The 23,941-nt window shown below is 38.9% G+C and overlaps 3 protein-coding genes across 5 annotated transcripts; 2 read left to right on the top strand and 1 right to left on the bottom strand.

Moving 5' to 3' along the window:
- Positions 1–5,394: 5,394 nt before the first annotated feature.
- On the top strand, positions 5,395–8,121 carry LOC104955270 (prothymosin alpha). The gene is made up of 5 exons (XM_010782553.1): positions 5,395–5,610; positions 6,213–6,305; positions 6,706–6,820; positions 7,055–7,131; positions 7,254–8,121. Exons 1-5 carry the CDS (start codon positions 5,560–5,562, stop codon positions 7,323–7,325), a joined length of 408 nt encoding a protein of 135 aa, XP_010780855.1. The 5' UTR covers positions 5,395–5,559; the 3' UTR covers positions 7,326–8,121.
- A 296-nt stretch (positions 8,122–8,417) lies between these two features.
- slc45a1 (solute carrier family 45 member 1) lies at positions 8,418–15,919 on the bottom strand. 2 transcript variants are annotated; one of them, XM_010782554.1, is made up of 10 exons: positions 15,328–15,919; positions 14,296–14,736; positions 14,086–14,178; positions 13,273–13,497; positions 12,286–13,148; positions 12,041–12,194; positions 11,759–11,935; positions 11,438–11,643; positions 10,446–10,568; positions 8,418–9,184 (listed from the first exon to the last, which is right to left on the bottom strand). In XM_010782554.1, exons 2-10 carry the CDS (start codon positions 14,714–14,716, stop codon positions 8,885–8,887), a joined length of 2,562 nt encoding a protein of 853 aa, XP_010780856.1. In that variant the 5' UTR covers positions 14,717–14,736; positions 15,328–15,919; the 3' UTR covers positions 8,418–8,884. The 2 variants fall into 2 exon arrangements, with proteins under 2 accessions (XP_010780856.1, XP_010780857.1); XM_010782555.1 differs by having other exon boundaries at positions 9,077–9,184; positions 10,343–10,568.
- Positions 15,920–17,111: 1,192 nt separating this feature from the next.
- prxl2b (peroxiredoxin like 2B) lies at positions 17,112–23,253 on the top strand. Of its 2 annotated transcripts, none has more exons than XM_010782556.1 (7): positions 17,112–17,294; positions 18,439–18,643; positions 19,419–19,470; positions 19,849–19,912; positions 20,024–20,099; positions 20,880–20,998; positions 22,572–22,738. In XM_010782556.1, the coding sequence occupies exons 1-7, from the start codon at positions 17,232–17,234 to the stop codon at positions 22,596–22,598; spliced, it is 606 nt and encodes a 201-aa protein (XP_010780858.1). In that variant the 5' UTR covers positions 17,112–17,231; the 3' UTR covers positions 22,599–22,738. The 2 variants fall into 2 exon arrangements, with proteins under 2 accessions (XP_010780858.1, XP_010780859.1); XM_010782557.1 differs by lacking the exon at positions 22,572–22,738 and adding an exon at positions 23,078–23,253 and having other exon boundaries at positions 17,126–17,294.
- The last annotated feature ends 688 nt before the right edge of the window (positions 23,254–23,941 follow it).

Below are 23,941 nucleotides of genomic sequence, written 5' to 3'. Positions count from 1 at the left end.
AAGGAGAACCCATGAGACCGAGGTCTCATGTTTGATGGTTCCCTGGTTGCATATCATAAATACACGCATTGAGATCACAAAACAATACAATTTCTAAAATAAAAAATTGTATTGGGATGTTAATTTGAATTTATTTCATAGAAATAAGACAATAAAGAGTATAAAAGTAGGCAACAAAAACAGTCTCGCTATATTAAATGGGTGTGAATTTAACCTTTTAAAGCAGTATAACAAAAATCATTAAAAAAGGCAAAATTTAGAACACAATTTAAGTAAAGAAAACAAAAAAAATACATTTGTTTGATGCATTAAATATCAGAAACTGTATCAGAGTAGAATCACAAAATAAACAAAAAAATCCGCAGAGGCACGCTGCCACGACATCCTGAAATCCTGCGGCTCTGGATTGTTGGGCTTTTGTGGTTGACATGTCCCTTCAATGTTGCATGGATGAGTCTGAAGGTGCTTTAAGAATTAGAAAAATGCTAAATCTATTGTTTACCGTTGACATAGATTTTTGATCTTTACACTCAGATTTAAAGCACTGTTTGTCACAACCTCAAACTCATTCCAAATGGGTGTTATTTAAGGACGTGCGTTTCTTGCTTTCTGGCTTAAGATAATCATGCGCAGGATATTAAGGTGCAGGTAAAGTCTGAAGAATGTTTTTCTATTAACATTGGGTTATGAACTCTGCTTTTTCTGGCTCCATTTTTGCTTCAATTGAGCCAAGTGGGCCTTTTCAATTTGTGGCTTGTGGCTCGAATACAGCCCTACTGCAACCTCAATCTGGCCCTTTGATAATCAACCTCTCAGAAAACATAAATCACTTTCTGCAGATTGCCGTGTCCAAAGACAAACCAAACTTTTATCTCTGTTAATCCTCGTGTTTAACTTCTCACACTGAAATGTTTTCGAGTGCTGGACCATGGTGCTGAAGCTAGAGATTAAAATGAAGGCATCCTTCTTGGCTGTTTATCATTAAAATCTGACCCTCACAAGTGTTGGAAAGTTGTGAAGCACATGAAATTAACTAGTTTAACTTCATTTTTATTTAGCTTGCTGGTAGTCAAATTATATTCATTTTAGCATTTGTATTGGAGTAGTTAAAATTGCAATTTCTCTGTGCTAAATCACTGGCACTACATCCATTGTTGGCCCTGACAGGAAAGCTTCTCTGTAATATACCCCCTTTGACAAATCACTCACCCTTTTTTATTCAATGAATTTATTAGTGATCAAGTCAGTCTCAATGTCCTACAAGTGAACACATTTGTAGGGGTATATTTTATTGTATTTCATTTAATGCATGACCTGTGACCTGGGCCCTTTTTGAATGAACTCAATGAAGTGGCATTTCTTGCTGTTATGGTACCTATGATATATATTTGTATTATAATTGTGTATCACATGTATATTGTCAGATTGATAATCTTTTTACAAAAGTATTTTAAACTTCTGTGTTTAAGCTTTGTTTCACAAAACACAGTTTCTCCTCTTTTTCAAATTAGCTTTGCTGTAGTTCAGCTTTTTCCAGCTTACTTTTAAAGTGACTTCCTAAATACTGTCCCTTATTTGGAATGAAATGAAAAATAGGAACCAGAACAGACTCGGGACATTCGGACTACATCTCCCAGCTGGCATCGGAGCGCTTGATGGAGGTGTTGGAAGAAACTGCTGGGAATAGGTCACCTGGTTGATACTGACTGTGTTGCCACAGCGACCTTGACTCAGAAGAGCTTCTAAAAAATGAATAAATGGATGAACAGAAGGACAAAAGGATGACAAATATGAAGTGTAAATGCAACATGTACTCACATTACAGAAGCCAATATAGTGCACACGTTCTGTAAATTGTATATGTAATACGTAGTCTGCAATGTCAAAGCATGTATCGTAGACTTGCTTTAAGTTCATGATGATTGTTGAAATTTGATCAGATGAGGCAGATGTATAGAGTGTGTGTTTATGTTATTCATAACAAATCATCTGTCAGTACGCACTTTGCCCTTCCTAATGGAGAAATATTACATCATACATTGAAACCAATTCCACACATTCATAATACATTTCACTTTAAAAAATACAAGCACGAAAAATAAATCCTTTTAAAACAATATGCATCTATTTATGCTGTTATATGACCTTAAACTGAACTACTTTTTATTGCTGGTGCTAAATTATCATGGCATCAGGGATTTTTAAAGTTTTATCTTGCATAGATCTCGCAAGCCTTGCACTCTTTTTCACAAGAACCAGAAAAATAGAGTAGCAGGTTTTCCCTTTGCGCTCCTCAACAGTACTACCTTATTTACTTCACATTTTACAGCTCCACCCCTCTTCCAGAGAAGTGGAAATTTCCAGTAATTCCTTTTGCTGCTCCTCCTCCTTCTCCTTGTTTCCCGCCTTTTAGTCTACCTGCTCCTTCCTGCTGTAAACTGGCTTGAAGACCTCACTGCCCTCTACTTTGAAGGCCTGCTATGAGAAAACATATTCTAACAAGGATTAAATAACATCATGTTTCTGGCATGGTTTATAATTGTATGTATATTGGCAAATACATGTGATCCTTGAGGATGGTAAAGATTGGAGTGTTAAATCTCTATGTTTTCTGAATGACAGAGCTGCATTATTCATTAAAAAGAGATGTTTTATTATATGTGTAATTTGCACTTATCTTTTGGAGAGAGCTTTCCTAACAGTTTTATTGTCTTCTATTTTGAATGTACATAGTATTTAGTCTTCCAGTGAATTACTATTAAGGGTTAAGCTATGTGTTAGTATTGCATTAGCTTTTGAATGATCAACAAGGTTTGGTTTGGGATCATAGAACAGATGGTAGATTTGCATTTCTATTTCTCTGGCTGATCTGATATTCTGTTGTGTAGTTGGTTCAGAAATGCTTCAAAGCTTGTCTTCAACTGACAAAGGCCTGTTTAGGAAATAAAAAATGTAACAAGAAAGGAGCTAGATGTAGTGCAGATTAGTGAAAACATGATGACACTGGGAACCGGTTTACAGCCTGAGAGGTCCTGGCTATCTCTATGCTACATCTGCGGTNTAAGACAATCATCAAGCCAGATACCTAGGTATTTATAACAGGTAACCACTTTGAGTACTTGTCCTTGCATAGTAACAATATCCAAAGCAGTGTCTGTAGTCTTTACTACAGACACTGCTTTGGATATTGTTACTATGCAAGGACAAGTACTCAAAGTGGTTACCTGTTATAAATACCTAGGTATCTGGCTTGATGATTGTCTTACTTTTACGTCTGCCTTCACTAACTGTATGGAGGCTCAGTCATTGGTACATGTTCATAAAGCCATGTTGGGTAAACTACCTTTTTATATCTGCTCTCTGATCTCTCGAAGGAATTGAAAGTACTTATTGCCTGAGATCTCATGATGTTGTTTTATTAAATGTGCCAAGTGCTAGGACATGGTGCAAACATGTTTAAAACTGAGCACTTTGGTTCCCCTGCATCATTTTAAAACTCGGCTGGGTGACATGCTGTTTGATACTCATGGTACCTGTCACTGTAAAGAGAGTTTATAAACTGTACCCTGTACATTATGTTGTATGTCATCCTTATTGTTGTTCTGTTGTTTTTATGTTACATGTGTAACTAATGTCCTTCAGGTCACCCTTGAAAAAGGGATCTTTTGATCTCAAGGGGCTTTCACCTGGTTAAATAAAGGCTACAAACATCCTTCTTGTGTGCATTGGGGCAAGTTAAGGACACAAACATTAGTGAGAATGACAATAATTGTAATCCATATTATTTGGAGAACACTCCAGGTGTTTTGTCGACCATTGTTAAAGCGAGTGAAAAATACACTGTTGCCCTGATAACTATCTGTTAACTGCAGGTAAATGTTTTATGAAATTCGATGATAGTTGTGTGTGGGCGGAAAACAAGGTAAGGCGTGGCAAATAAGGTTTTTCAACGTCAAATCATTTTGTTGAAACTTGTACAAATTCCATTTTGGTTCAGTGTGGCGCACACAAGATGTGTTGCCTTCTTTTAACTGTATTCAACCGTATAACTAATGACTGAGTTCCAAACGCAAAAGTTGTGTGTTGCCATTTCCTTTGGTTTAACAGTTGGATGAGCAAGTGCGGTGACAGCAAAGACAATCTAGTTTCTGGAAGAGCAAAAGAAACAACCAGGGATATCAGGCAACACTAAAAACAAGACATTATGTTTCTTCATAATCATGAAAAGGCACACATAACTGGGAATCTACGATATAGAAAGTTGAAATTGTGTTTTTATCAACAATACTTGAAATATTAATATCCAACAATAACATGATTCATGAAATAGTACCCCCACACATAATACTGTATAATGCATGTTATACTTGTTTATTATTTGCATGTGCATGTGAAAGTGATTTTAGCAAGCTCACTTTCTCAGATGAAAGAAAACCCCTTTTAGTAGTATTGCGACAATAAGCTATAATCTGATGTATGCCGTAGGCTTTCACACTTTATTATAAAATTAATGCACCACACACCACACCCCACTGTCTGGGAGACAAATCACAAAGCAATACATGTATTGCTATCACCAGCCAGTGTGTGGCTTTGCCGGGCTTTGCTTATTGATTTGTTACCTCTTTTTCTTAACATATTTCGCCTCAAACTGTTTAATGTATGTTTCCAATGGCTATACAAACACTTTAGAAGGAAATATAATAATCAAATTAAAGTCAAATGTACATTTATCAATTGAGCTATAGCCTACATTGCCAATTGTAATGTTTGAACAAAAATGTTTCTTACGTCTTTAGCTTAAAGTTTTGTTAAAAATAATAAATTGCTTGATTCTTCTTCTTTAATGCACAAATGTTTCTTTTGAATTCATTTGCTAGGTTTGCAAAAAAGTAAAAGTGTAAGCACACTTAAGCAGGAACCGACACATTTCGTCTCAAGTGTTAAATATAGAAAGAGGGAGTGGCCTCAAGGTTTTCAAATCCTCACATTATTTCTATTTGCTTGAAATTTGACACCCCATGTATCTGCTAAGAAAGAGCGGTAAGACAATAGATGGCGTTTGAGGGCACAGGATTAGAAACGTTTACACTCTGTCATTTTAATACAATGTCCAGTCGTCAATAGACCTTCGTTGGTGAGTTTTACTTAAAAAACGAACCAATTACATCCAATGATAAAAGTTTTGTAACGAAAATCAAATCCAAACTGATGGATAGAACAAGTAAAAAGAAGTCTGGTACCTTAGTGCAGCGCTTTAAAAAAATAACGACCAATCGGCGATGAGATACAAACGTAGGCACGACAGACTGTTTGATTGACTTGATATCCCTCCAATCAAACTCTCCAGTCACTGACATTGCCCAATCATGTGCGGGATCGACCCGCTGTAGCCAACGAGAGAGGATTTCCAACAAGCTCAGAGAAAAGCAGAGACAGACAGACATCATTTCTCTCCCAGCTTCTTTGGACTACCACACGACGCCAAAGAATCAAGAAATAAAGCATCTTTCTCTGAACAGGATTATAACTGTCTAAATTAATACCCAAACATTAACCATGGCCGACACAGCTGTAGAGAAGACCATAACTGCAGAGGTTACTGCCAAGGTACGTTTCATTCGGCTTTTTCTCGGTTGAACTGTCGTGTTAAAAAGATTTTTGAACTTTTGTTGTAAGTTGTTTTATTAGCTGTACGTATATTAATAATGTGTTTTAGCTAGCTCCCGTTAAACAACCGTTGTCGGTGGAATTACACGTACATTTTACTTCATGTTAAGTTTAAACAATGACGTTAATTTGGGGGAAATAAATTACCTCAATGACTTATCTTAACATTTCACAAGGTGACTTATTTTCAATTTATCAGCGTGGACGGCTAAATATTGTGTGTGAAAATGCAAACGTATTTGATGTGGTTAGGTTAGCTAAAGTGTATTGTTGAGCAGACAAAGCGGCAGATACGGTGCGTCTGGTTTTAGCTGCTGCTGTGGGCGGGAAGCCTCAGCAGCCTTACATTACACTACTAGTTTGGAAAAAACGTTCACCATTGCAACTAATTATGTCAAAAAATGTCTTCCTTTTAATTAGAATTTATCCCACATATGGCAAACGAGTTTTCTTTAATTAAAACCAGACGTAGTAGGAGCGTCTGCCCCCTTCAGAATAAACTCTTTGCTTTATGAATCAAGAGACGTGCTTTTATTTTGTAGGAGCTGAAAGAGAAGAAAGAAGTAGAAGCGAAGGAGGTGGAGAAGGAGAAGAAGACGAAGACCGACACCGGGGACGCACCTGCCAATGGCACAGTGAGTAGAGGACAAGCCTCATGGCCTTTTGTCTTTGCACCCCTCATCATGCAGGTGTCGCTGTACCCGCCCCCATCCTGTTCAGCTGCTCTCCCTCCACACAGTGCTTTGTTTGGGTTGTGAAATGGGACAGATGTTAGTTAGCAAGTCCTTAGACGTTTTCCATTGGTGTCTCTAGGGTAGCTTGGTAGCTTATCCCCAGGGGGGGTAAATGAGGGCTCCACACACATGCCTTTTTTAAGTGTCCCCAGAGGAGTGCGTACATGTAAGACTCTGGGGGGGATAAGTGGAAATATATGTTAAGGATTAAATATAAATATATCGGTTTAACATGTATCTTATATTTAAAAATCCCAATCATGATGTGTTACTGAACTCACTTTTCCCTGTTTTCATTCAGAATGGTGCTGACCACATTGACAAAACAGAGGACAAAGCAGCAGAAGACAAATCAGAAAAGAAAGTAGAAGACAAAGCAGAAGACAAAGCAGAGGAAAAACACAAGAATGGAAATGGTATGTTCATAAAGCAGTATTATGGTAAAATAATATTCTTTTAAGAAGAAACTATTTTAAAAGAGGCTTTACAACTCTAACTTTGTTGCTTCTGATTTGACTCATTAACACTGTCAACGTGTGTGGCCCTGAGTTCCACTTTGGCAAGATTGTATTTATTTTCTTCCCATGAATCTTGTCTTAATTACTCCTCATGTGAAGGATGTATTTTCTGATGTGACTAACTGCTTACAGGAGAAGCAAAGAAGGCGCCCCCTGCTGAGGAGACTGATGCACCGCCTGTGAAGCGTGCAGCTGAAGAGGAGGAGGAGGTGGGTTGTTGTCACCAGACTGAATTATACCATTTTAATCCGGTTTTTTTATGTGTGTTTAGTAATCTGGTGAAGTTCAGTTTTTGCTAATGCATCAAATATTTTCCTTATTTTTTAAATAGGAAAAGGTGGAGACAAAAAAGCAGAAGACAGAGGAAAATGGAGCTTCAAAAGAGGCAGGAGTGAAGGCTTAGGTCTTGGCCCTGCTACCTGTTTGCAGCACTGTCTTGGTCAACATCGTGTTGTAGAGCTTGTGCTTTCTGTACCTTTTTGAGAAATATTTCTTTTTATTTGCTCCCATGTTATCACATTGCACTGGAGTCCTGAAACCTAGTGGCCCTGCATCCTTTTTTTATGAAATGTTATTTATTGGTCTTTAAAATGAGCTTGTACAAATTGGGCCACACCATGAGATCAGTTTTTTCATTTCTTGAGGTTTTATATCAGTATGTTAGAAGCACAATCTCTCATGTCAGTGCTGACCAGATGATTCATACAATTCAGGCAGCTGCTCACTTCCTCCTAGTTCTCATGTTGACCTCTCAGATTCACTTAAAGGACCAAAGATAAGTTTTAAGCAGGGGCTAATGGACAGTTGTTCGCATTATTAGTTGAGGCATACTTTTTTTGTGTTGGGCTGCTATTTAATCCTTGGCTTGGCTGCCCTGTTAACATAACAGATGGTGCAAATGAATAAAGGGGATCTGTCTTGCACCTCCGTGATAAGATTGCTTGACCTTGTTTTATGGAGGTAAAACGTTGCAATGTTAATTAACCCCTCTTAAATCTTAAAGCTTTGGTCATTTGTTCTGTATGCATTCCACGCAAGTTTGTACCATTTATACTTTGTTTTTCTTACAGTTTTATGTTATGGCTGGGTAGCCCAGTTTTGTGTTGAAGTCTGCCTTTTCAGAACCAGAATGACATTCGGTTACTTCAGCCACTGCTTTGTATATTCTGATTAAAAAAATAAATTGTCTTTTTACTTAATTATATCTATTTTGTGTTTTTTACCTCATCCTTAGTGCTTATTAATAACATGGCTTTTAAAGTAGATGATGTCACTTGACCCAATTTCTCTAAACATGGAAAATGGCTGGCATAGATGCAGGAATCGTTTTATCCACTTGGTAATGGAAACGGGTGCAAAGATTCAATATGGCAGTTTTTTGTCTCATGGCTCCCTCGTGTGGTGTATCTGCAGATTGCGGATAATTATTTCTAACAACTGGTATGGGCCACAACGGTCATCAGTGAATAACAATAATTGACACAGGAGTCCAAGATGCCAAAAATTATGATTTTTAGTTTGAACTGAAACCTGAATAAAAGTAGCTTTTACAGTAACACTGCTAATATTGAGCAATAGGTGGTTCCATATAACACAAACTCAGTGTTTCTCAAGCAAGCTGCAACAGCATGATCCATACATTTACTGTTTCCTCAGAAATGTTAGCATGGCGGGAATCCAGTCAGTCCAGGAGACCAAAAAATAGACAATCGACATTTTGCTGAGGCAGCAATTAAGACTTGCACCAGTCTTAAACTGTAAATGGAACTGATGTCAATGACACCATCAGTATGGTAGGCTTTAAAAGGTTTTATAGTAAAATTAACCTTTTGTTAAAGTCCTGAAGTCAGTCGTGGTGCCTGTGTTGAGGCAGAACAGACAAAAGCATACTGCTGTTTCTCATGGCACAGACATTTAAAACACACAACTACTATGTACCATTTTGTTTATGCAGATGGCTTCTTAAGGATGGACAAAGGAATAAAGTTGGAGATGTCCTGTTAAGGAAGGGGCTAACAAGTAGGTAATACTGAGTTGGTGGGCCGCCATGGTGGAGCAGAAGCCTACTACCTTAAGCATGCGCCCTAATGATGACAATAAGCACTTGATGCTGGCTCTATGAACCCCCATTGTCTTTTCCTTTTTTATGTTGTCCACCTTCAGGGTTACCCATATGAGTCTTCTCCCTGTTTGCTGATCTTCTGTTTTGTTCGGTTTCCGACTGAATGCTGATTCACACCCCAGTTTCAACTTCTCCTCTTCCTGATAATGACAAGAATCACTGTCATTATTACAATGACATGGCCCGGAGTAGGGTGACAGCTCACGGCTGTACCATGGCTTAGTGAGGGCCCAGACAGAATTTGTCACCAGCAGACATTTCTCTGTGTCTTTGAAAGTTTGTGTGCGAGTGTGTGTATGTGTGTCATCCTATTAGCTATGGCTCTATGCTGACTAAGCATTAATTAGCGTTTTGCTAGTCGCCTAGCACCAAAGTGTGAAATTTAGGGATGGCACACTGGTGAGTTTCATTATGAATAGCTTGTGTAAAGAGTGGTGTTTTTATTTGCTGTAAAAATGTGAAGCCCTTCAAGACTGTAACTGTGATTAATTGTGTTCAGCTTCAAGTGAGTATGTGTTTGCTAAATTAAAAAAGCTCTTGATTCAATGAAGGAGCCTCAATTGGTGAATGTCAGTGGACACTGGCAACACAATCATTTAGTCAGAATGATCCTGCCTAAGGCGTGATGCTAATATGCTAACTCAGAGAAACAGGCAGGTAGACATTCCTTTGGCCGTAAAACAAATCATTAACACAGGCATTGAGAGATTACATTGCAGCTCATGCAGACGTTAGGCAACTGATAAAAGGAAGAAAAAGAGGGGGAAAGCTGTGGTTAGCCTGAACGTGGTGATCAACATTTATATACTAAACACCAACAAGCAAGAAAAGATGATGCAAGATTTTACAGCAAAGAATCAGACAGAAGGGGCTAAGCTATCTTCAAAGAGTTCACTCACACTCTCTATCACACACATTTGTCCCACACTTCATTCAAAAAGGTCACACATTCAGTAGCAACAGTAAGGAAAAGATGCATGGGCACACACACTCTATGAACATACTGGTCATGTTAACACAAATAAGAGCAGTGGCCAATGTCTGTCTGTCTGTCTGTCTGTCTAGCTCTGAGAAGAGCAGTGCCGAATAGTGTGAAACTGTGTATGGAACTGTGCTGTACAGGATCTGCAATGTGTCAGTGCTGTGAAGGTCAACTCACTCAGACACCAATCGACAGTGTGGGAGCATGTGCCAGTTGAGTATGTGTGTGCGTGAGTGTAAGGCTGTGTTTGAAGTAAAGTAAATCAAGTGCTAAATGTGCACCAATAGTGGCTGGGTCTCGCTATCGGGGGGCTCACCCTCAGGGGGGGGCAGCTGGTACACCATGCAGAGAGAGGAGTACAGGCAGCCCACGAATGACATCAGGCTCGCAAAGTACATCACTCCCTGGGCCCCACCCACCAGTGAGGTCAGAGGTCCCATGGCCACTGAGACCAGGATCTGAGCCAGGAAGTACTGGCAGCTGAGCAGAGAGATGTCCACCCCCATCCCGCGTTTGGTCCCCTCCTCTGATGAGCCACAGAACTGAGGGACAAAACGTTCAGATAAGATCAATCTATGAAGTACATCACAAAACACTGCTTGACTGAAGGAGCGGTTTGAGAGGAATAGGCCTCCTTCACCAACCGTTCTTAAGAAATTAGAATATTCTGACAATCATCAATGTTAATCTTATTTTGGATTTACTCACACTTACACCCATTTGAGTGTTCACATTATTGTGTAAAATAATTGGTTATTGTGTTTTCTTAAAATCAACTACAGTATACAACAAAACAGTTGCATAACATTACATTTAAGTTACAATAAAAAAAATATATATTTATAATGTTATGTTATTCTTGTGCTCATTATTTTACAAAGCATTATTGTATATTTAAAATAAATAAACACTCATAAACACCTAATGAGTAAAAGTATCCCATGTTTCTTTTTTGTGACATTTTATATGTACTACTCGTGCTAAGTATGAAGCTTGCTTGGTGTTGATGGAGTACCTTGACAATTATAATTTTTTGGAGTCTAGTCCTCTTTAGACTTCAGTTTGGGTATGATTACCTTAGTTCCCTCAACCTTAATTTTTAATTCTACAGCGTGAACAGGGCTCCTCAGTCCCAAATCCTTTTATGGTGATTGGCTGGGCATAGATGCTAATTAGGATCAGCTGTGACACGCTTTCAATTTACCTTCATTATAAGAACAGAGGTGATAACATTAAGCTGTCTGTGGCTCTTTTTTTTCTACTGTAACTTTTGTGGGACTAATAAAGGTATTCTGATTCTGATTCTGATTATATGTGTTGAACGAAATGAAAGTAGTTTAAATCTTCTCATCTGATTTGATCATGATAAAATATCACTAAGCATTTACAAGTTACATATTTAGACACTGACCTGAGGGTCCTGGTAGTATTCACACAACAGAGAGTAAGGCAGCGTGCATAGAGAAGAGAAGAGCACCCCATAGGTGACGCAGAGAGAAAGTACCACGTAGAGGTTGTTGGACAGTGTGGCCAGGCCCGTGCCCAAACCAAACGCCAGGTAGGCAAAAAAATAAAGAGTGCGAACAGAGAAACGCTCCTCCAGTTTCTCCAATATGGCTTTAACCCAAAGAGAAAACAGAGGAAAAACATGTCAGGCTTGCCAAGGAAAAGGAGACACATTCTTTGTAAAATTACTCTTTCCTGCAAAGATGTGATAGCGAGCGGAGCTTACCTGAGTAGAAAGCAGCACTGAATGCATAGATGCACATGCCCCAGCAGCCCATGTTCACTCCGGCATTGTACCGTTGGTAAGCCTCAGAGTCGTGGGGTGCCTTAGGGTCTCCTTCAAACACAACCTCACCCATGAAGTCAGTGTAGAAGAGCAGCATGCCTTCAAAAGACAGCCAGCCTACAGAGAACGAACAAGAATCAGCTCAGGGAAAATTAAGTACAAAACAGATGTTTTTTTTGCAGTTTTTCAAGAGCAACAACATTTAATAGTGATAATGCTCACCCAGGAAATGATTAGTGCATAAACTCCGCATAGAGGGAGGCATCCTGTAGATGGCTATACACAGCAGCTTAATTGACATCTGTGATTCTCCTGTCTCCGCATTCTCAGTCAGATCACTCTCATAGTGCATCCCATTCAGCAAAATGTTTGCAACCTTCATCAGAGACAAAAGACAGACACTGTGTTGAAAATGCTATGATGGTAACTGACTAAACTGCTTTTGTAATTTTAAAATATGTGCCGACCTGCTGACTGAAGGTCACCGTTCTCCTGCGTCCGTTCTCCATCCCAACAATCTGTGTTGACATGGGCTCCTCAATTAGTGCAAGACTCTGGGGTCGCTTCAGGATACCAGCAGAAGAGCGCCGATGTGACCCAGCACCAGGATGAGTCCCAGCTGTGACCTGAGTTTGTGCATCTCCCTCAGGCTGTGGCGCTTCCACATCCTGATGAGACGCCACATCAGCCTGGGTCTGTCCTGTAGGAAGGCTTCCTGCTCCCTGTTTGAAGTCTTCAGGGTGAGGGGGGTCCCCTGGAGGCAGGGCCACCGAGGTGGAGTTGGGGGCCAGGGCCTGTGGAGTCTGCTGGCCTGTGTAGCAGTCTATGAGCACACTGTCTATATAGGAGTTTCCTAATGAAGAGGCAAAGTCATTTATACCTGTGAGCGAGCTGTCCCTGCTGATAAAGCTGCCATATTTTGGAGTGAGGGGGCTCATGGGCGATATGGGGCTTGTGAGCCCAGCACAGAGGCGTGCATTGGCACTGCAAGAATGTGCAAGGGGGTCCGAGTTATATGGGTGAGGCTTTGAGTAATGGTAGCTGTAAAGACCATCTTCGTCTTCCTCATCCAGTCCCAAAGTTGATCCTGGAGGGACAGGGGGAGAGGGAGGAAGAGGGAGGCTGGGGCTTTTTAGATGAGCTTTGCTGGAGTTTTTGTTCTTTGGTAGCGGGCGTTCAGGGATACTAAACAGAGTCATAGCTGTGGCACACACCAATGTGATACTTGTGAACATGTATATGACTCGTAGTTGACCTCCCATCGACCTTCCAAATTGTGTCTTGTCCCAGTTGATGCCGCCCACGATGTAGCCAAATCCACCTCCGAGTCCTGCAGAGCAAGTTTAAGAAACAAAAAATAATAATTGTGCATTCACTGGTTATGTCTTAAAACATTCATATTTTATAGGTCTATTTTCACCAAAACTACCTTAAAATGATCAGTGTTTTCCTACCTGCAAGTAGTGCATGAATGTTCAGCCCTCGATCCTGGTCCTCTGGGCTGCACACGTCCATCATGTAGGCATGGCTCGGGTTGTCGGCTGAGTCAGCGCTGAAGTCCATCAGAACCACACCGCACACCGTCAGGATGATTCCCCACTTGTGATTTGATGCAGTGTCAGCCAGCGCACCTCCAATGTCCCGCCCGTTGAGTACCAGGGTTAGACCTAGCAGAGCACCTACAAAGGAGAAAAGTACAGTTCAACCAAATCTTGACATTCAGTTTTAGTGTCAAGTATGGTAAAATATTAAGTAATTGATCACTATAAACGCTTTCCAGGTATGTAATGTGACATGGTCATGAGGTATCTTGGTAATTAGTAATCATGTACAACGTCTGTGGATTTGGGCATCATCCACATTACAAAAGTGTAACAAAATATGTTTATTAATGTGAGTTGGCATTATGGGATGTGGAGAATCCAGTATTTGTGCGTCATACTATACATCTGTACTTCCACATGTATATACTGTACATTTGTATTTCCACATGTATAATTGTTTTACTTTTTTAATGCTATTTCAGAAATATTTTGGATTGTTTATTTCTTTTGATTTATCTTGTGTACATTACCTTGTCTTTTTATGCTGCTGCAACGCAAACATTTCTCAAATTGGCATCAATAAAGTACTTCTTATCTTATCTTATTTATCTTAAATCAGGATATCACAGTCTCTGTCGCATCAATTTTAATGATTAAATGTGTCTCATAGGTTCCCCCAACTATACATAAGTAGACTTAAATGCACAAAAGTAAATAACTTACCTATAGCCAAGGCAAAAATAAAGGGTCTCCTCCGTCCAAACCGGGATTTACATCGATCACTCCAGGCTCCGAGGAGAGGCTGAACAAGGAATCCTTCAAGCCAAACACAGAGGAGGGAGATAGAGCATTATGATTGTTATTGAAAATCACATGATGATGCATCACATATTCCAGCCCCCCATGGTTTCATCTTGCCTACTGTTTACTTACCCAGTATGGGGCTGATAAACCACACCAAGCTGTAGAATTGATCGGGCAAGCCCATCTGTAGCAGCACAGGAGTCACATAAGCCGTCTCCATGGCATAACTAAATTCAATACCAAACAGGACGCAGCCATTGAAGAGCAGATCTTGGAAGGTACGTCTTGGGGGAAGCTCACTGAGGTCCAGCTGGTCTAGGGGACAGGGTGTGTTGGGCGGTGGAGGCGGTGAAGGTCTTATCAGCTTCCGACGCTTTGGATGTCTTTGAAAGTTGTTGGCTCTGTGACTGAGGAGCCGAGTGGTGGATGTTGGAAAGCTGGCCGTTTTGGGGAGTGAGCTCCTCCAGAGGCCTTCCTGAGCTGCAGATAACCTCCCTCCTGGACTGGTGAGGAGGGGGTCACTGGGGGTGCCCATGCCTGGAGAGGACATCTCTCTCAAGCCAGCTTACACTGCAGCATGTAATAGGATGACACACATTGACAGGTTAAAACTTCTTTGGGGATGATTTTTCATATTAGAGGTCATTCAAGATCACCACAATGTAGCATGGTGTGAGTAATTAGTGCTGATAATGGTTATGAAGTACTACTACGAGAGGACACTGCAGTCATCGGAAGACAGCAGTGATGGGGACGACGCACTGCAACCAATGCGCATGCTAGGGATGTGCGCAAAACCCATGTGCTCGGCGTGGCTGACTATACGGCAGTGAAGTATGCGGCACCGCTCTCATGGAGCCTGTTTCCATTTTAATATTTCATGGAGAAAGCTCAAATCGGACACAATGGAGCCGGTTATAATGGTGACAGTCATGAGGATGCATTATCGCTAAAAACGTAATCCAAACATCTGATCAATCCTTTAGGTAGCCACGTAGCCGATCGATTGCTCTTTTGTGTAGTATTTTCCTGTAGTGACCCTTGATTTTATCCTCGATTTACACTTTCTTCTTAAGGTGAACATCACGCAGTGTCGCCTACTTGAATGTGTTAGAAGATGATGCAGGCGTGAAAAATGGGAACGTGAAAGATGATAATTACCTTAACGGGGAGCCTCGTCATTTATTGCAGCATACTGTGTAGTAGACAAAGCATTATGATTTATAAAAGAAAAATCTAGGATGAATTAGAGGAGTCATGATTGTTGTTTTTTTGTTTTTTCCTTTTCGTGCAGTCATCCCCCCGCTCTCTCCTCCTTCCCTTCTCCTTCCCCCTCTTCTCCTCTCCACCTTCGCCTCCTCCTCCGCCCGGTCCCTGTCGTGACGTCACGCCCCTCCCTGCTACATCAGCACCAGGAACAGCCACAAAAAGCACATCTGTCCATCACCTGAGCCACATACACTTCAGAAATGCATTTAAATAATAGTGACTAATTTGTAAATGTACTGACTATTAATGTTGTGCAAAGGACCATTGATGCTTTTCAGCGCTATTGCAAAGTATTTGATATGTTATTTTTAACGTTAAAACACATTTTACAGTTATTGTTGGAAATGCCTAAAGAGATAAGAGTTTCCTCTTTGGGTTAGTCATAAATTCCTGTTGTGAAGCGAATCATTGTTCAAACAACTTTATTTTAATATATAGTCGTAAGCCTTACATTTTCAAAGGTCCCAAATGTGCCAATAGGCTTTGGGAAATGTGTATAATCAATGTGAAGAAAAAATGTAAACCAGTATTTTCATCAAAACGTATTTCGGGTGTATATGTCTGTGTCAAAACATCATAGAGCTCTGAACTCCATTAACTCAAAATATAAAATTCTGAAATTGCTTAAAATAAAAAGATTTTACAACCTAAGACCTACTTAAGAGGAAAAAGAGAAAACCAAGTTTAATAAATTATGGAAATGATGCATGCATTTCTCACTTAGGCTACGCCACTGGTCAGCACGTCAATTATTTATCATATTCTCCAATCTGTTAATTGACCTGCTATTTGCTATGAGCTATTTGCTCATCAGGTGTGCAATGCATGATTAGGTTAGTTAGGCAATGTGTGACAGAGTGTACATATGTTAAAGGAAGGATTCAATAGGCATTTTGACTTGTAAGAAAAAGCACAGGTTAAAACAAATTCCTGAAGAACAGTCAGTTTTATCAAGTGCTTGAGCCAAGACCTTGAAACTATATCCAACATACTGAGTGTTGGTTTGTTATGCTAGTCACACTATGACATGCAATAAATACTAGAAAGATAGATTAATAATTAACTCAAGTTGAAAGTAGTTTTCAATACCATTAAAACATAGCACTCTCCACATGTTTGCTCTTATGAACCTGCCTGAGGACCACAGATGGAAATGAACTATTAGCTATAATCTGGCATATTGCATCTCTTCTGTTTGCTGAGATTAATGTTTTTGTATGCATGGTCCTTTTATAAATAAATACAAATAAAAAAAAACAGCAAAATGACTTGTCACCCTTCACCACCACTGCAAAACAAAATGGCTGTGGTGGTCTGGGGTTATCATAAAACGGACGGATGGGAACAAAGTAACAGCTATAGAAAGCAAACAAAGGCTGTAATAAATCGCATTACCTTTGAGCTCACCTGCACCACACCTTGTGCAACATGTATAATTTAAAACTGAACTTTCAAATATTCAGTCACCAATTTGAGCCCATGCTATAACTGGTTTTACTTGTTGTGCAAACTTTAAGAAATCAGTAAACAAATAACTGCTAAAAGCGTTTTGAACTGTTTTGTTTATTTTAGTGTGGAGATGTTTTTACGAAGCCCCGCCCCCGCTCCTACATCAGCTGCTGTAATTGGCTGACTGTTCAACACCAACAGCATCTAATTGGATGTTAGTGCTCAGTGGGCGTATCAGGATACAGATGTTTTGTAACAGCGGTACTATTAGATTATACAATATAGAAATTGCACATTTCTGTTAAGTTTGAAAAGCCGGTGCACTCTGTGTTACTCAATCGCAGAAAATGGCAAAGGTTGACCTTGTTAAAGTTGGAAATAACTTGTTGAAGAGCGGTGAAACTGGAAAGGTAAGAAATCTGCTTAGTTAGAAAGCTAATCGTACTCCCATGAGCTTTCCTCCTATTTCCTGTATACAGGGTTTATTGGTTTGTGTTTGAAGGGGTTCTCTATATGAATATACAGCCGTTCTGTTAGATTGACTTCCCCACAGAGACCTGTGTTTGTTCCCTGCTGATACCTGGCGTATTAAACCTGTCATTACCTCACAGCATGGCAGTGTAATTGGTGTCAAATTAAGCCTCCAGGTTGACACACGCTAATGATCATCTGAAGGGAACACATGAGGACGAGTCATTAAGGAAGCCCATTTCCTGCTCTAAGAGGTTGTCAAAGAGAATGACTTGGTAATATCTCAAAATAGGTGACTTAGTAATAGAGATTTTATAGGCACATTTGATGAAGACTTGCAATCCTCTTGGAACTTTACAACCAGGACTTGTGACTTCACTTGGAAGTCATACCCTCCTCGAACCCAAAAAGTATACAGTAGTCTATGCTATTTATGATGGTGTGCCACAAATCAATGCATTTCCTGAAGCAAATAACATTAACAATATTCATTCCCAGCAGGCTGACAACACTTAATTCCCACACATTAAAACCAATCTTGCAGCCTCCAATAAAGTTCCACCAGAGAACCATGAAGAACTAACACACATTACTGGCTGCCAGTTGGAAAAATGACACAAAAGGTAATTTTGTTTGCGTATGAAACCTACGTGGTGGTCAACAAAAAATGCAATCCTGGTTTGGGACAAGAGTTGGTCAAAAGCACATCCCGTAGTAATGGTTTAGGGCTTGATACTCAAAGATTATGGAGTGCAAAGACTTGAGACTTTCTTGTGACTTGCAAAACAAAGACTTTATCTAACTAATCTATGCTTAGTATCTAAAAAAAATGACATACTTTTATATGTTCTTATTCTGATTATTTGAGATATTATGTAATCATTTTTTAGAATATGTTCATCTTATTTTTTTTTCTTTAAATGGAGGAAATGGGCTTGCAAGGAATACAGATATTGCATTGTTGTTTGAGTCTATCATGTATAATAAAAACTAAAACGATCAAATTACTATGATCTCCCTTCACCACATCACTATTTCCCATATGTCACATGTTCTGAGTGTTCCCCTCTCTGTGTGATGCAGAGTGTGGAGCTCCTGTCTCTCTGGCAGGACCAGCCCGTGGTTTTGTTCTTCCTGCGCAGATTTGGCTGCCAGGTGTGTCGCTGGATGGCAACAGAGATCAGTAAACTGGAGCCGGACTTGAGAGCCAACGGTGTAGCGCTGGTGGGGGTCGGACCAGAAGAGTTTGGACTGAAGGAGTTCAAGGAAGGAGGGTTTTTCAAAGGACGTAAGCATTGGCAATTCTCATTCATATATTTCAAAACCATGGGATTTTATTTATTTATGTTGCACTGATCCATCAGTTCACTCCAAAACAAATATGGAATTTAAATCCGGCTTTAATCTGCTCCACTTTAACTACCCTTACACTTCAGCCCTATTTGGTCAGTGGCTGTTTTGTCTATTCATTCACTGTGACCAAAGATGTATGATGTAACATATTACAACTGTATAAAGAAACAACAAAACACCTAATTTATTTTTGTCAAACAGATTTACCCAATACTTACATTTTTGGATTAGACAAAGTTTCGAATAAGTACAGTTTCTCAAGTACTTCATTAAAGTACATGTTCTCAGTCTTATTACTTTTCTGCCCATTAGTATACAAAGTATTTAAAATCTACAGTCATTGACTAACTACAGCAATTATATGCTCTTACATGTGTTAGTTGTAAAACAGTTTAATGTAAGATGTTATAAAAATATAGCAATTTGAAAGGAGTCCTTCTGCACTTCTACTTTTGTACTGTACGTATTTTTATGTACAATGTATGAGACTTTGAAGCACTCCTTGGCTTCTGTACAGGGATAAAAAATAAAAAAAAAACCTCATTATAACTTCAAGAAGATGCATTGTCACCCTTGCGCAACCAAACTCATGTTACATAATGTAATCATGTAATGTAACATAAAACATTGGGTGTGTCTCAAGGATTTAGACATACTTTTAACAGCCAGTCCTTTTGTGGGATAGTAAATATATAATCTTCTTCTTTTAGCCGTTTATGTTGATGAACATAAGAAAATCTACAAAGATTTGGGCTTCAAAAGGTGAGTTCAAATCTTTTTTTATCTTAAAGTAATAGAGAAACAGTTTGTTTTATATGAACGTTTGACCCTGATGTAAAATGCTTTCATTTGTTAAAGATTATTTTAACTCAATTTAGATACAACAACTAATTAACAATTAATCTGTGACTACTTTGATTATCAATGAACTGTTTAGAGCAGACTTTTCTGGTCTTATTTGATGGTATACTGAATATCATTGGTTTTTAAAATGTTTTATTAATTAAACATTTGATATATCTCCTTGGGATGTGTGAAATTATAAGATTATCAGGGCTCGCCACTAATCTTCTCTCCTTTGAAAAGGTTAGATGACTTGTGATGATCTCTAATTTAAAAATGGTGTTTCCTCACACTCAGATACACAGCCTTAAGTTTGGTTCCTGCTGCTTTGGGGAAGAAAGTACGAGAAGCAGCCTCAAAGGTATAAAGTAACTCCATATCAGATCATGACTTCATGGTTCATATATCCTACAAAAACAGAAGCTGATTGACACACTGACATCTGACCGCCTGTTTTCTCTGCTGTTCTCAGGCCAGTGCTGAAGGCATCCAGGGAAACTTCTCAGGAGATCTGCTCCAGAGTGGAGGCATGCTCATTGTTGCCAAAGGTACGATCAGTTTACAGCAGAGGGGGTGTTTGTGAGGGTCTGTTTGGTGAGTAAATGCCAATGTAAACATGTATATTACCTTTTAGCATTGCATCGATAAGGTTGGAAACTGAAGATAAATAAAAGGTCAAAGACATGCAATTTCTCAAATCCTCCTCTAGAGGGCAATACTGCAGTACTGGAAGTCTATAGGAAGCTCTCTAAACGCCTGTGCTCTCCAGGGCTGCTGACTTTCCACACTTCTTTATTTCTTTTATAACCATTGGATTAATAATTCTCGTTAATGAGTCTACATAATGAAGAGACATTTTTTGTTGTTGTTTTTTAATGTTCCCGATCATACCAACTCTCTCTCTAAGTGTGCTCATACTGTTTTTATGGTGTGGTACGGGCAGCTTATTGTTATGGAGAAAAAGCAGCTAGCGAAAGTAGACACCTCAATTTAAAAATCATGACTTCAACAAAATTCCTGTTTGGTGACATTTCTCACCAGCATTACTCCTGTTTGAGTACTCTCCGCTTGAAGCAGGTTAGGCCTAAATGTAAATGTTTCAGAGACAATTCACTTAATTCTACTCAAAGGTATTGATTAAAAAGCTTTGAAGAGAAACTATGTTGTGCATATTTGCCAGTAACAAATCAATTTGAAATATGTTTAAATATTTTAGTCCATGCTGTGTTTTATAACTGCTTTTATGTGTCAGAGTTCACATAAGCAAATTCATTTGACGAGCTGTTTATTTGATAATTTCTCCTAAATATATGTTTTTCTCTTCCAAGGTGGAGAAAAGGTTCTAATGCACTTCATCCAGGACTCACCAGGAGACCACCTAGCTCTTGAGGATATTTGCAAGGCTCTGGGTATCTCAGCCAATGCAAAGGCAGGACAGATGCCAGTGGTAAGACATCTCATAACCATACAAGAAAAAACACATTATATTCTTTAGATACACATTATATTCATCCTCTTTTTTCTGTACTTCCCCACTTAAACTTTTCCTTTTCTATTTGTGACCATGATTAAACTTAAAGCTCCAACCAAAGGGTTGAATAAAATGGTATCATTGTGTTTACTAAACCGTACTGAACTGATGTCAGTCAGTTTCTTCCTCAGCAGACTGTTTTACGTCAGTAGCAACAAACACATCAGAGTAGCCTTTTCAAAGGCAATTTCACACTTATTACTCCATCTTCATGGTCTGTTAGTGTTCGTGTCATAAAACCCTTTAAACTTGAATGATGATCGCAGTCTGTATTGTACCTAAAAAAACCTCTGCAAACACAAACGCACAGGTTTTAACAATACCACAAAGTAGTCTTAACAAAATCCAACAGAGAAGGGTTAGCATTGCCAATGGTAAAAAATGATTACCAATTAGAGTGTGCAAAATAAACATAGAATATTAAACCAATAGGAATCTAAATGTATAAACTGTTAGAAGAAGGTATGAGCCACATAGATTCTGGTTTGGTGGTATTGTAATATAATAAACAGAAAAGAGAAAGTAGGATTTAAAATGTAATCCCTGCACTACTCTATACTATAAAGCACATTTAGAAATAAATTGCTCTGAGGTCATGGACATACTATCTCGTGTCCTGAGCATCAGACGTTTTGTCCTGTGACCGTCGGGACTTTCAGCATGACCACTTTCAGCACATGCTCTTCAACGCCCACGGCCCCCGGCTCTGTTGCTTTCCTTCCCCCAGAACCCACCATGTCAGAGCTTTTGCAAGACGTACAGTAATCTTCCTCATGACCTGTTTGACGACCAGAAACAGATGTCATTTTCTGAAGCCCCGGGGGCCACATTTGGCGTCATGGTTGTCTATTAGTCGTCACATAATAACTACAACATCATCAGATCATACCATCCTCTCATTTCCTTCCATGTTTACTGACTGCCTTACTCATGTGTGGAGGCAACATGCCTAACATTATCTTTAACATGAGCATTTTGCTTTCTGCTAACGAGCCAATTAAAACAATGTTTGATGTTATTTCATCAATTGGCCTTGTCTCTGGCTAGAAACATCAGTAAACACATTTTCAATATCATTTCTTCCACTTTAGTTTGTTTCGTGTGTTCAACAGTGGAAATAATGCTTGATTCAGTGCAGCAGGCAGTGCTTATAGCTAATAATCTGCAGAGTTACACAATAATCCATATCCTAACCCTAACCTCACCTACCTTTTTTTGATATCCTCGCAGACAATTTTCTTTATATATGTTCATATTTGTATCTGTACTATCATTTTATAATGTTAGGTATTCCATACACACACACAATATATTCCACATCTGTCTTTCCTGGGATAGGGATCATCTCACTTGCTCTTCCTGAGGTTTATTTTCCCCCCATTTTTTTTTTCAAATGTCTTCAAGGTGTGTCATAAAATGTACAGATTGTAGGCAATTTGTCAAATTGGGCTATATAAATGATATTGAAATAACTTCTCTTCTCTTGCAGTGCAATGAAGATGTTTGTACACGATGATGACAGAGATGCCAGTCATACCAGATGATAATCTACAAATTGAATGGAGATTCCTCAGAAAGTGAACACGTATTAAAAATTTCTTGCAATTCATTTGTCACAGTTGCACAATATATTACTGTTTATCTACAGCAGTGGTTCTCAAAGTGGGGGGCGCGCCCCCCCAGGGGGGCGCAGAGGCATGACAGGGGGGGCGCGAGAGACCAGGAGGAAAAATGGTTATAAAAAAAAAAAAAAAAAAAGAAAAAAAAAAATGTTTTAAAAATTATTGATTCGAAAATAATTAGGGCCGGGACTCGATTAAAAAAATTAATCTAATTAATTACAGGCTTTGTAATTAATTAATCGCAATTAATCGCATTTTTAATCGCATATAAATATTTGACCTGAGAACAGTGAGAAGCAATTTTTTTCACATGGATTTTAGTATACCATTGAATAATGACTGAATACATNAAATAACTTCTCTTCTCTTGCAGTGCAATGATGATGTTTGTACACGATGATGACAGAGATGCCAGTCATACCAGATGATAATCTACAAATTGAATGGAGATTCCTCAGAAAGTGAACATGTATTAAAAATGTCTTGCAATTCATTTGTCACAGTTGCACAATATATTACTGTTTATCTACAGTAACAGTGACACTCATTTTATAATCATTACTTTTAATGTAATTCATGTTTTGAACCTAACTAAAATTAGAACTTTTATTCATTTACTGTAGATAACCCAATTTGTGTTATTTGAAACTGAAGGGGATGTTGCATTGTTTTTGTTGCTTTCGTTGCAGTTTTATATATATTTTATAATGTAATTTAGGTGAACTTCCTGTTTCATTTGGATGCTTTTATTTTGAAGGCGAGTTAACAAGGCTGACAGGAAGTGGTTGTAGCTTTTGAAAACAACGTGACGGAGAAAGTAATATCTTCTATGTAACGGCGGAGAAAGAGAAGAACGGACTGTATATTTATATGTTAGCACCCCCCGAAGAGGCTCAAGCTCTTAAGTTGGGTCTGGAGTTTGAATAAATTCTGGTTCATCAGTAAAGCCTAAACCATTATTCGGAGGGAAATGCTAGATTTACATTTATTACACTAATTTTGTAAAATAAATAATTATTTATACGCTTATAATTATAATAAACTTTTAAAATTCACACTTGGCTTCAGTCAATAAGTCTTTGATGCAGACACGAGTAAAGTTATAATACAAGTTGAGGCGTTATCTAACTTGTTGACATGACCAACGGATATACTGACTTTCACTACATATATAATTTAAAACTCTAATGGGTCCATTACACGTTTACACATTACCTTTATATTGTTTACTTTTACT

Source organism: Notothenia coriiceps, unplaced genomic scaffold, assembly GCF_000735185.1.
Source record: "Notothenia coriiceps isolate Sejong01 unplaced genomic scaffold, NC01 NC01_scaffold00024667, whole genome shotgun sequence".
Classification (NCBI taxonomy): Eukaryota; Metazoa; Chordata; class Actinopteri; order Perciformes; family Nototheniidae; genus Notothenia; species Notothenia coriiceps.
The sequence above is the reverse complement of the archived record's forward strand: the minus strand, read 5'-3'. Positions and strand labels throughout refer to the sequence as shown.

Coding starts and splice junctions, on each gene's coding strand:
- slc45a1 (XM_010782554.1), bottom strand. CDS start 14,716: ATGTCCTCTCCAGGCATGGGCACCCCCAGTGACCCCCTCCTCACCAGT. Junction 14,179..14,295: donor GTTTATCAGCCCCATACTGG/GTAAGTAAACAG, acceptor TTTGGCTTGAAG/GATTCCTTGTTCAGCCTCTC. Junction 13,498..14,085: donor TATTTTTGCCTTGGCTATAG/GTAAGTTATTTA, acceptor TCTCCTTTGTAG/GTGCTCTGCTAGGTCTAACC.
- LOC104955270 (XM_010782553.1), top strand. CDS start 5,560: ATGGCCGACACAGCTGTAGAGAAGACCATAACTGCAGAGGTTACTGCC. Junction 6,306..6,705: donor ACGCACCTGCCAATGGCACA/GTGAGTAGAGGA, acceptor GTTTTCATTCAG/AATGGTGCTGACCACATTGA. Junction 6,821..7,054: donor AAAACACAAGAATGGAAATG/GTATGTTCATAA, acceptor AACTGCTTACAG/GAGAAGCAAAGAAGGCGCCC.
- prxl2b (XM_010782557.1), top strand. CDS start 17,232: ATGGCAAAGGTTGACCTTGTTAAAGTTGGAAATAACTTGTTGAAGAGC. Junction 19,471..19,848: donor AAAGATTTGGGCTTCAAAAG/GTGAGTTCAAAT, acceptor CCTCACACTCAG/ATACACAGCCTTAAGTTTGG. Junction 20,100..20,879: donor CATGCTCATTGTTGCCAAAG/GTACGATCAGTT, acceptor TTCTCTTCCAAG/GTGGAGAAAAGGTTCTAATG.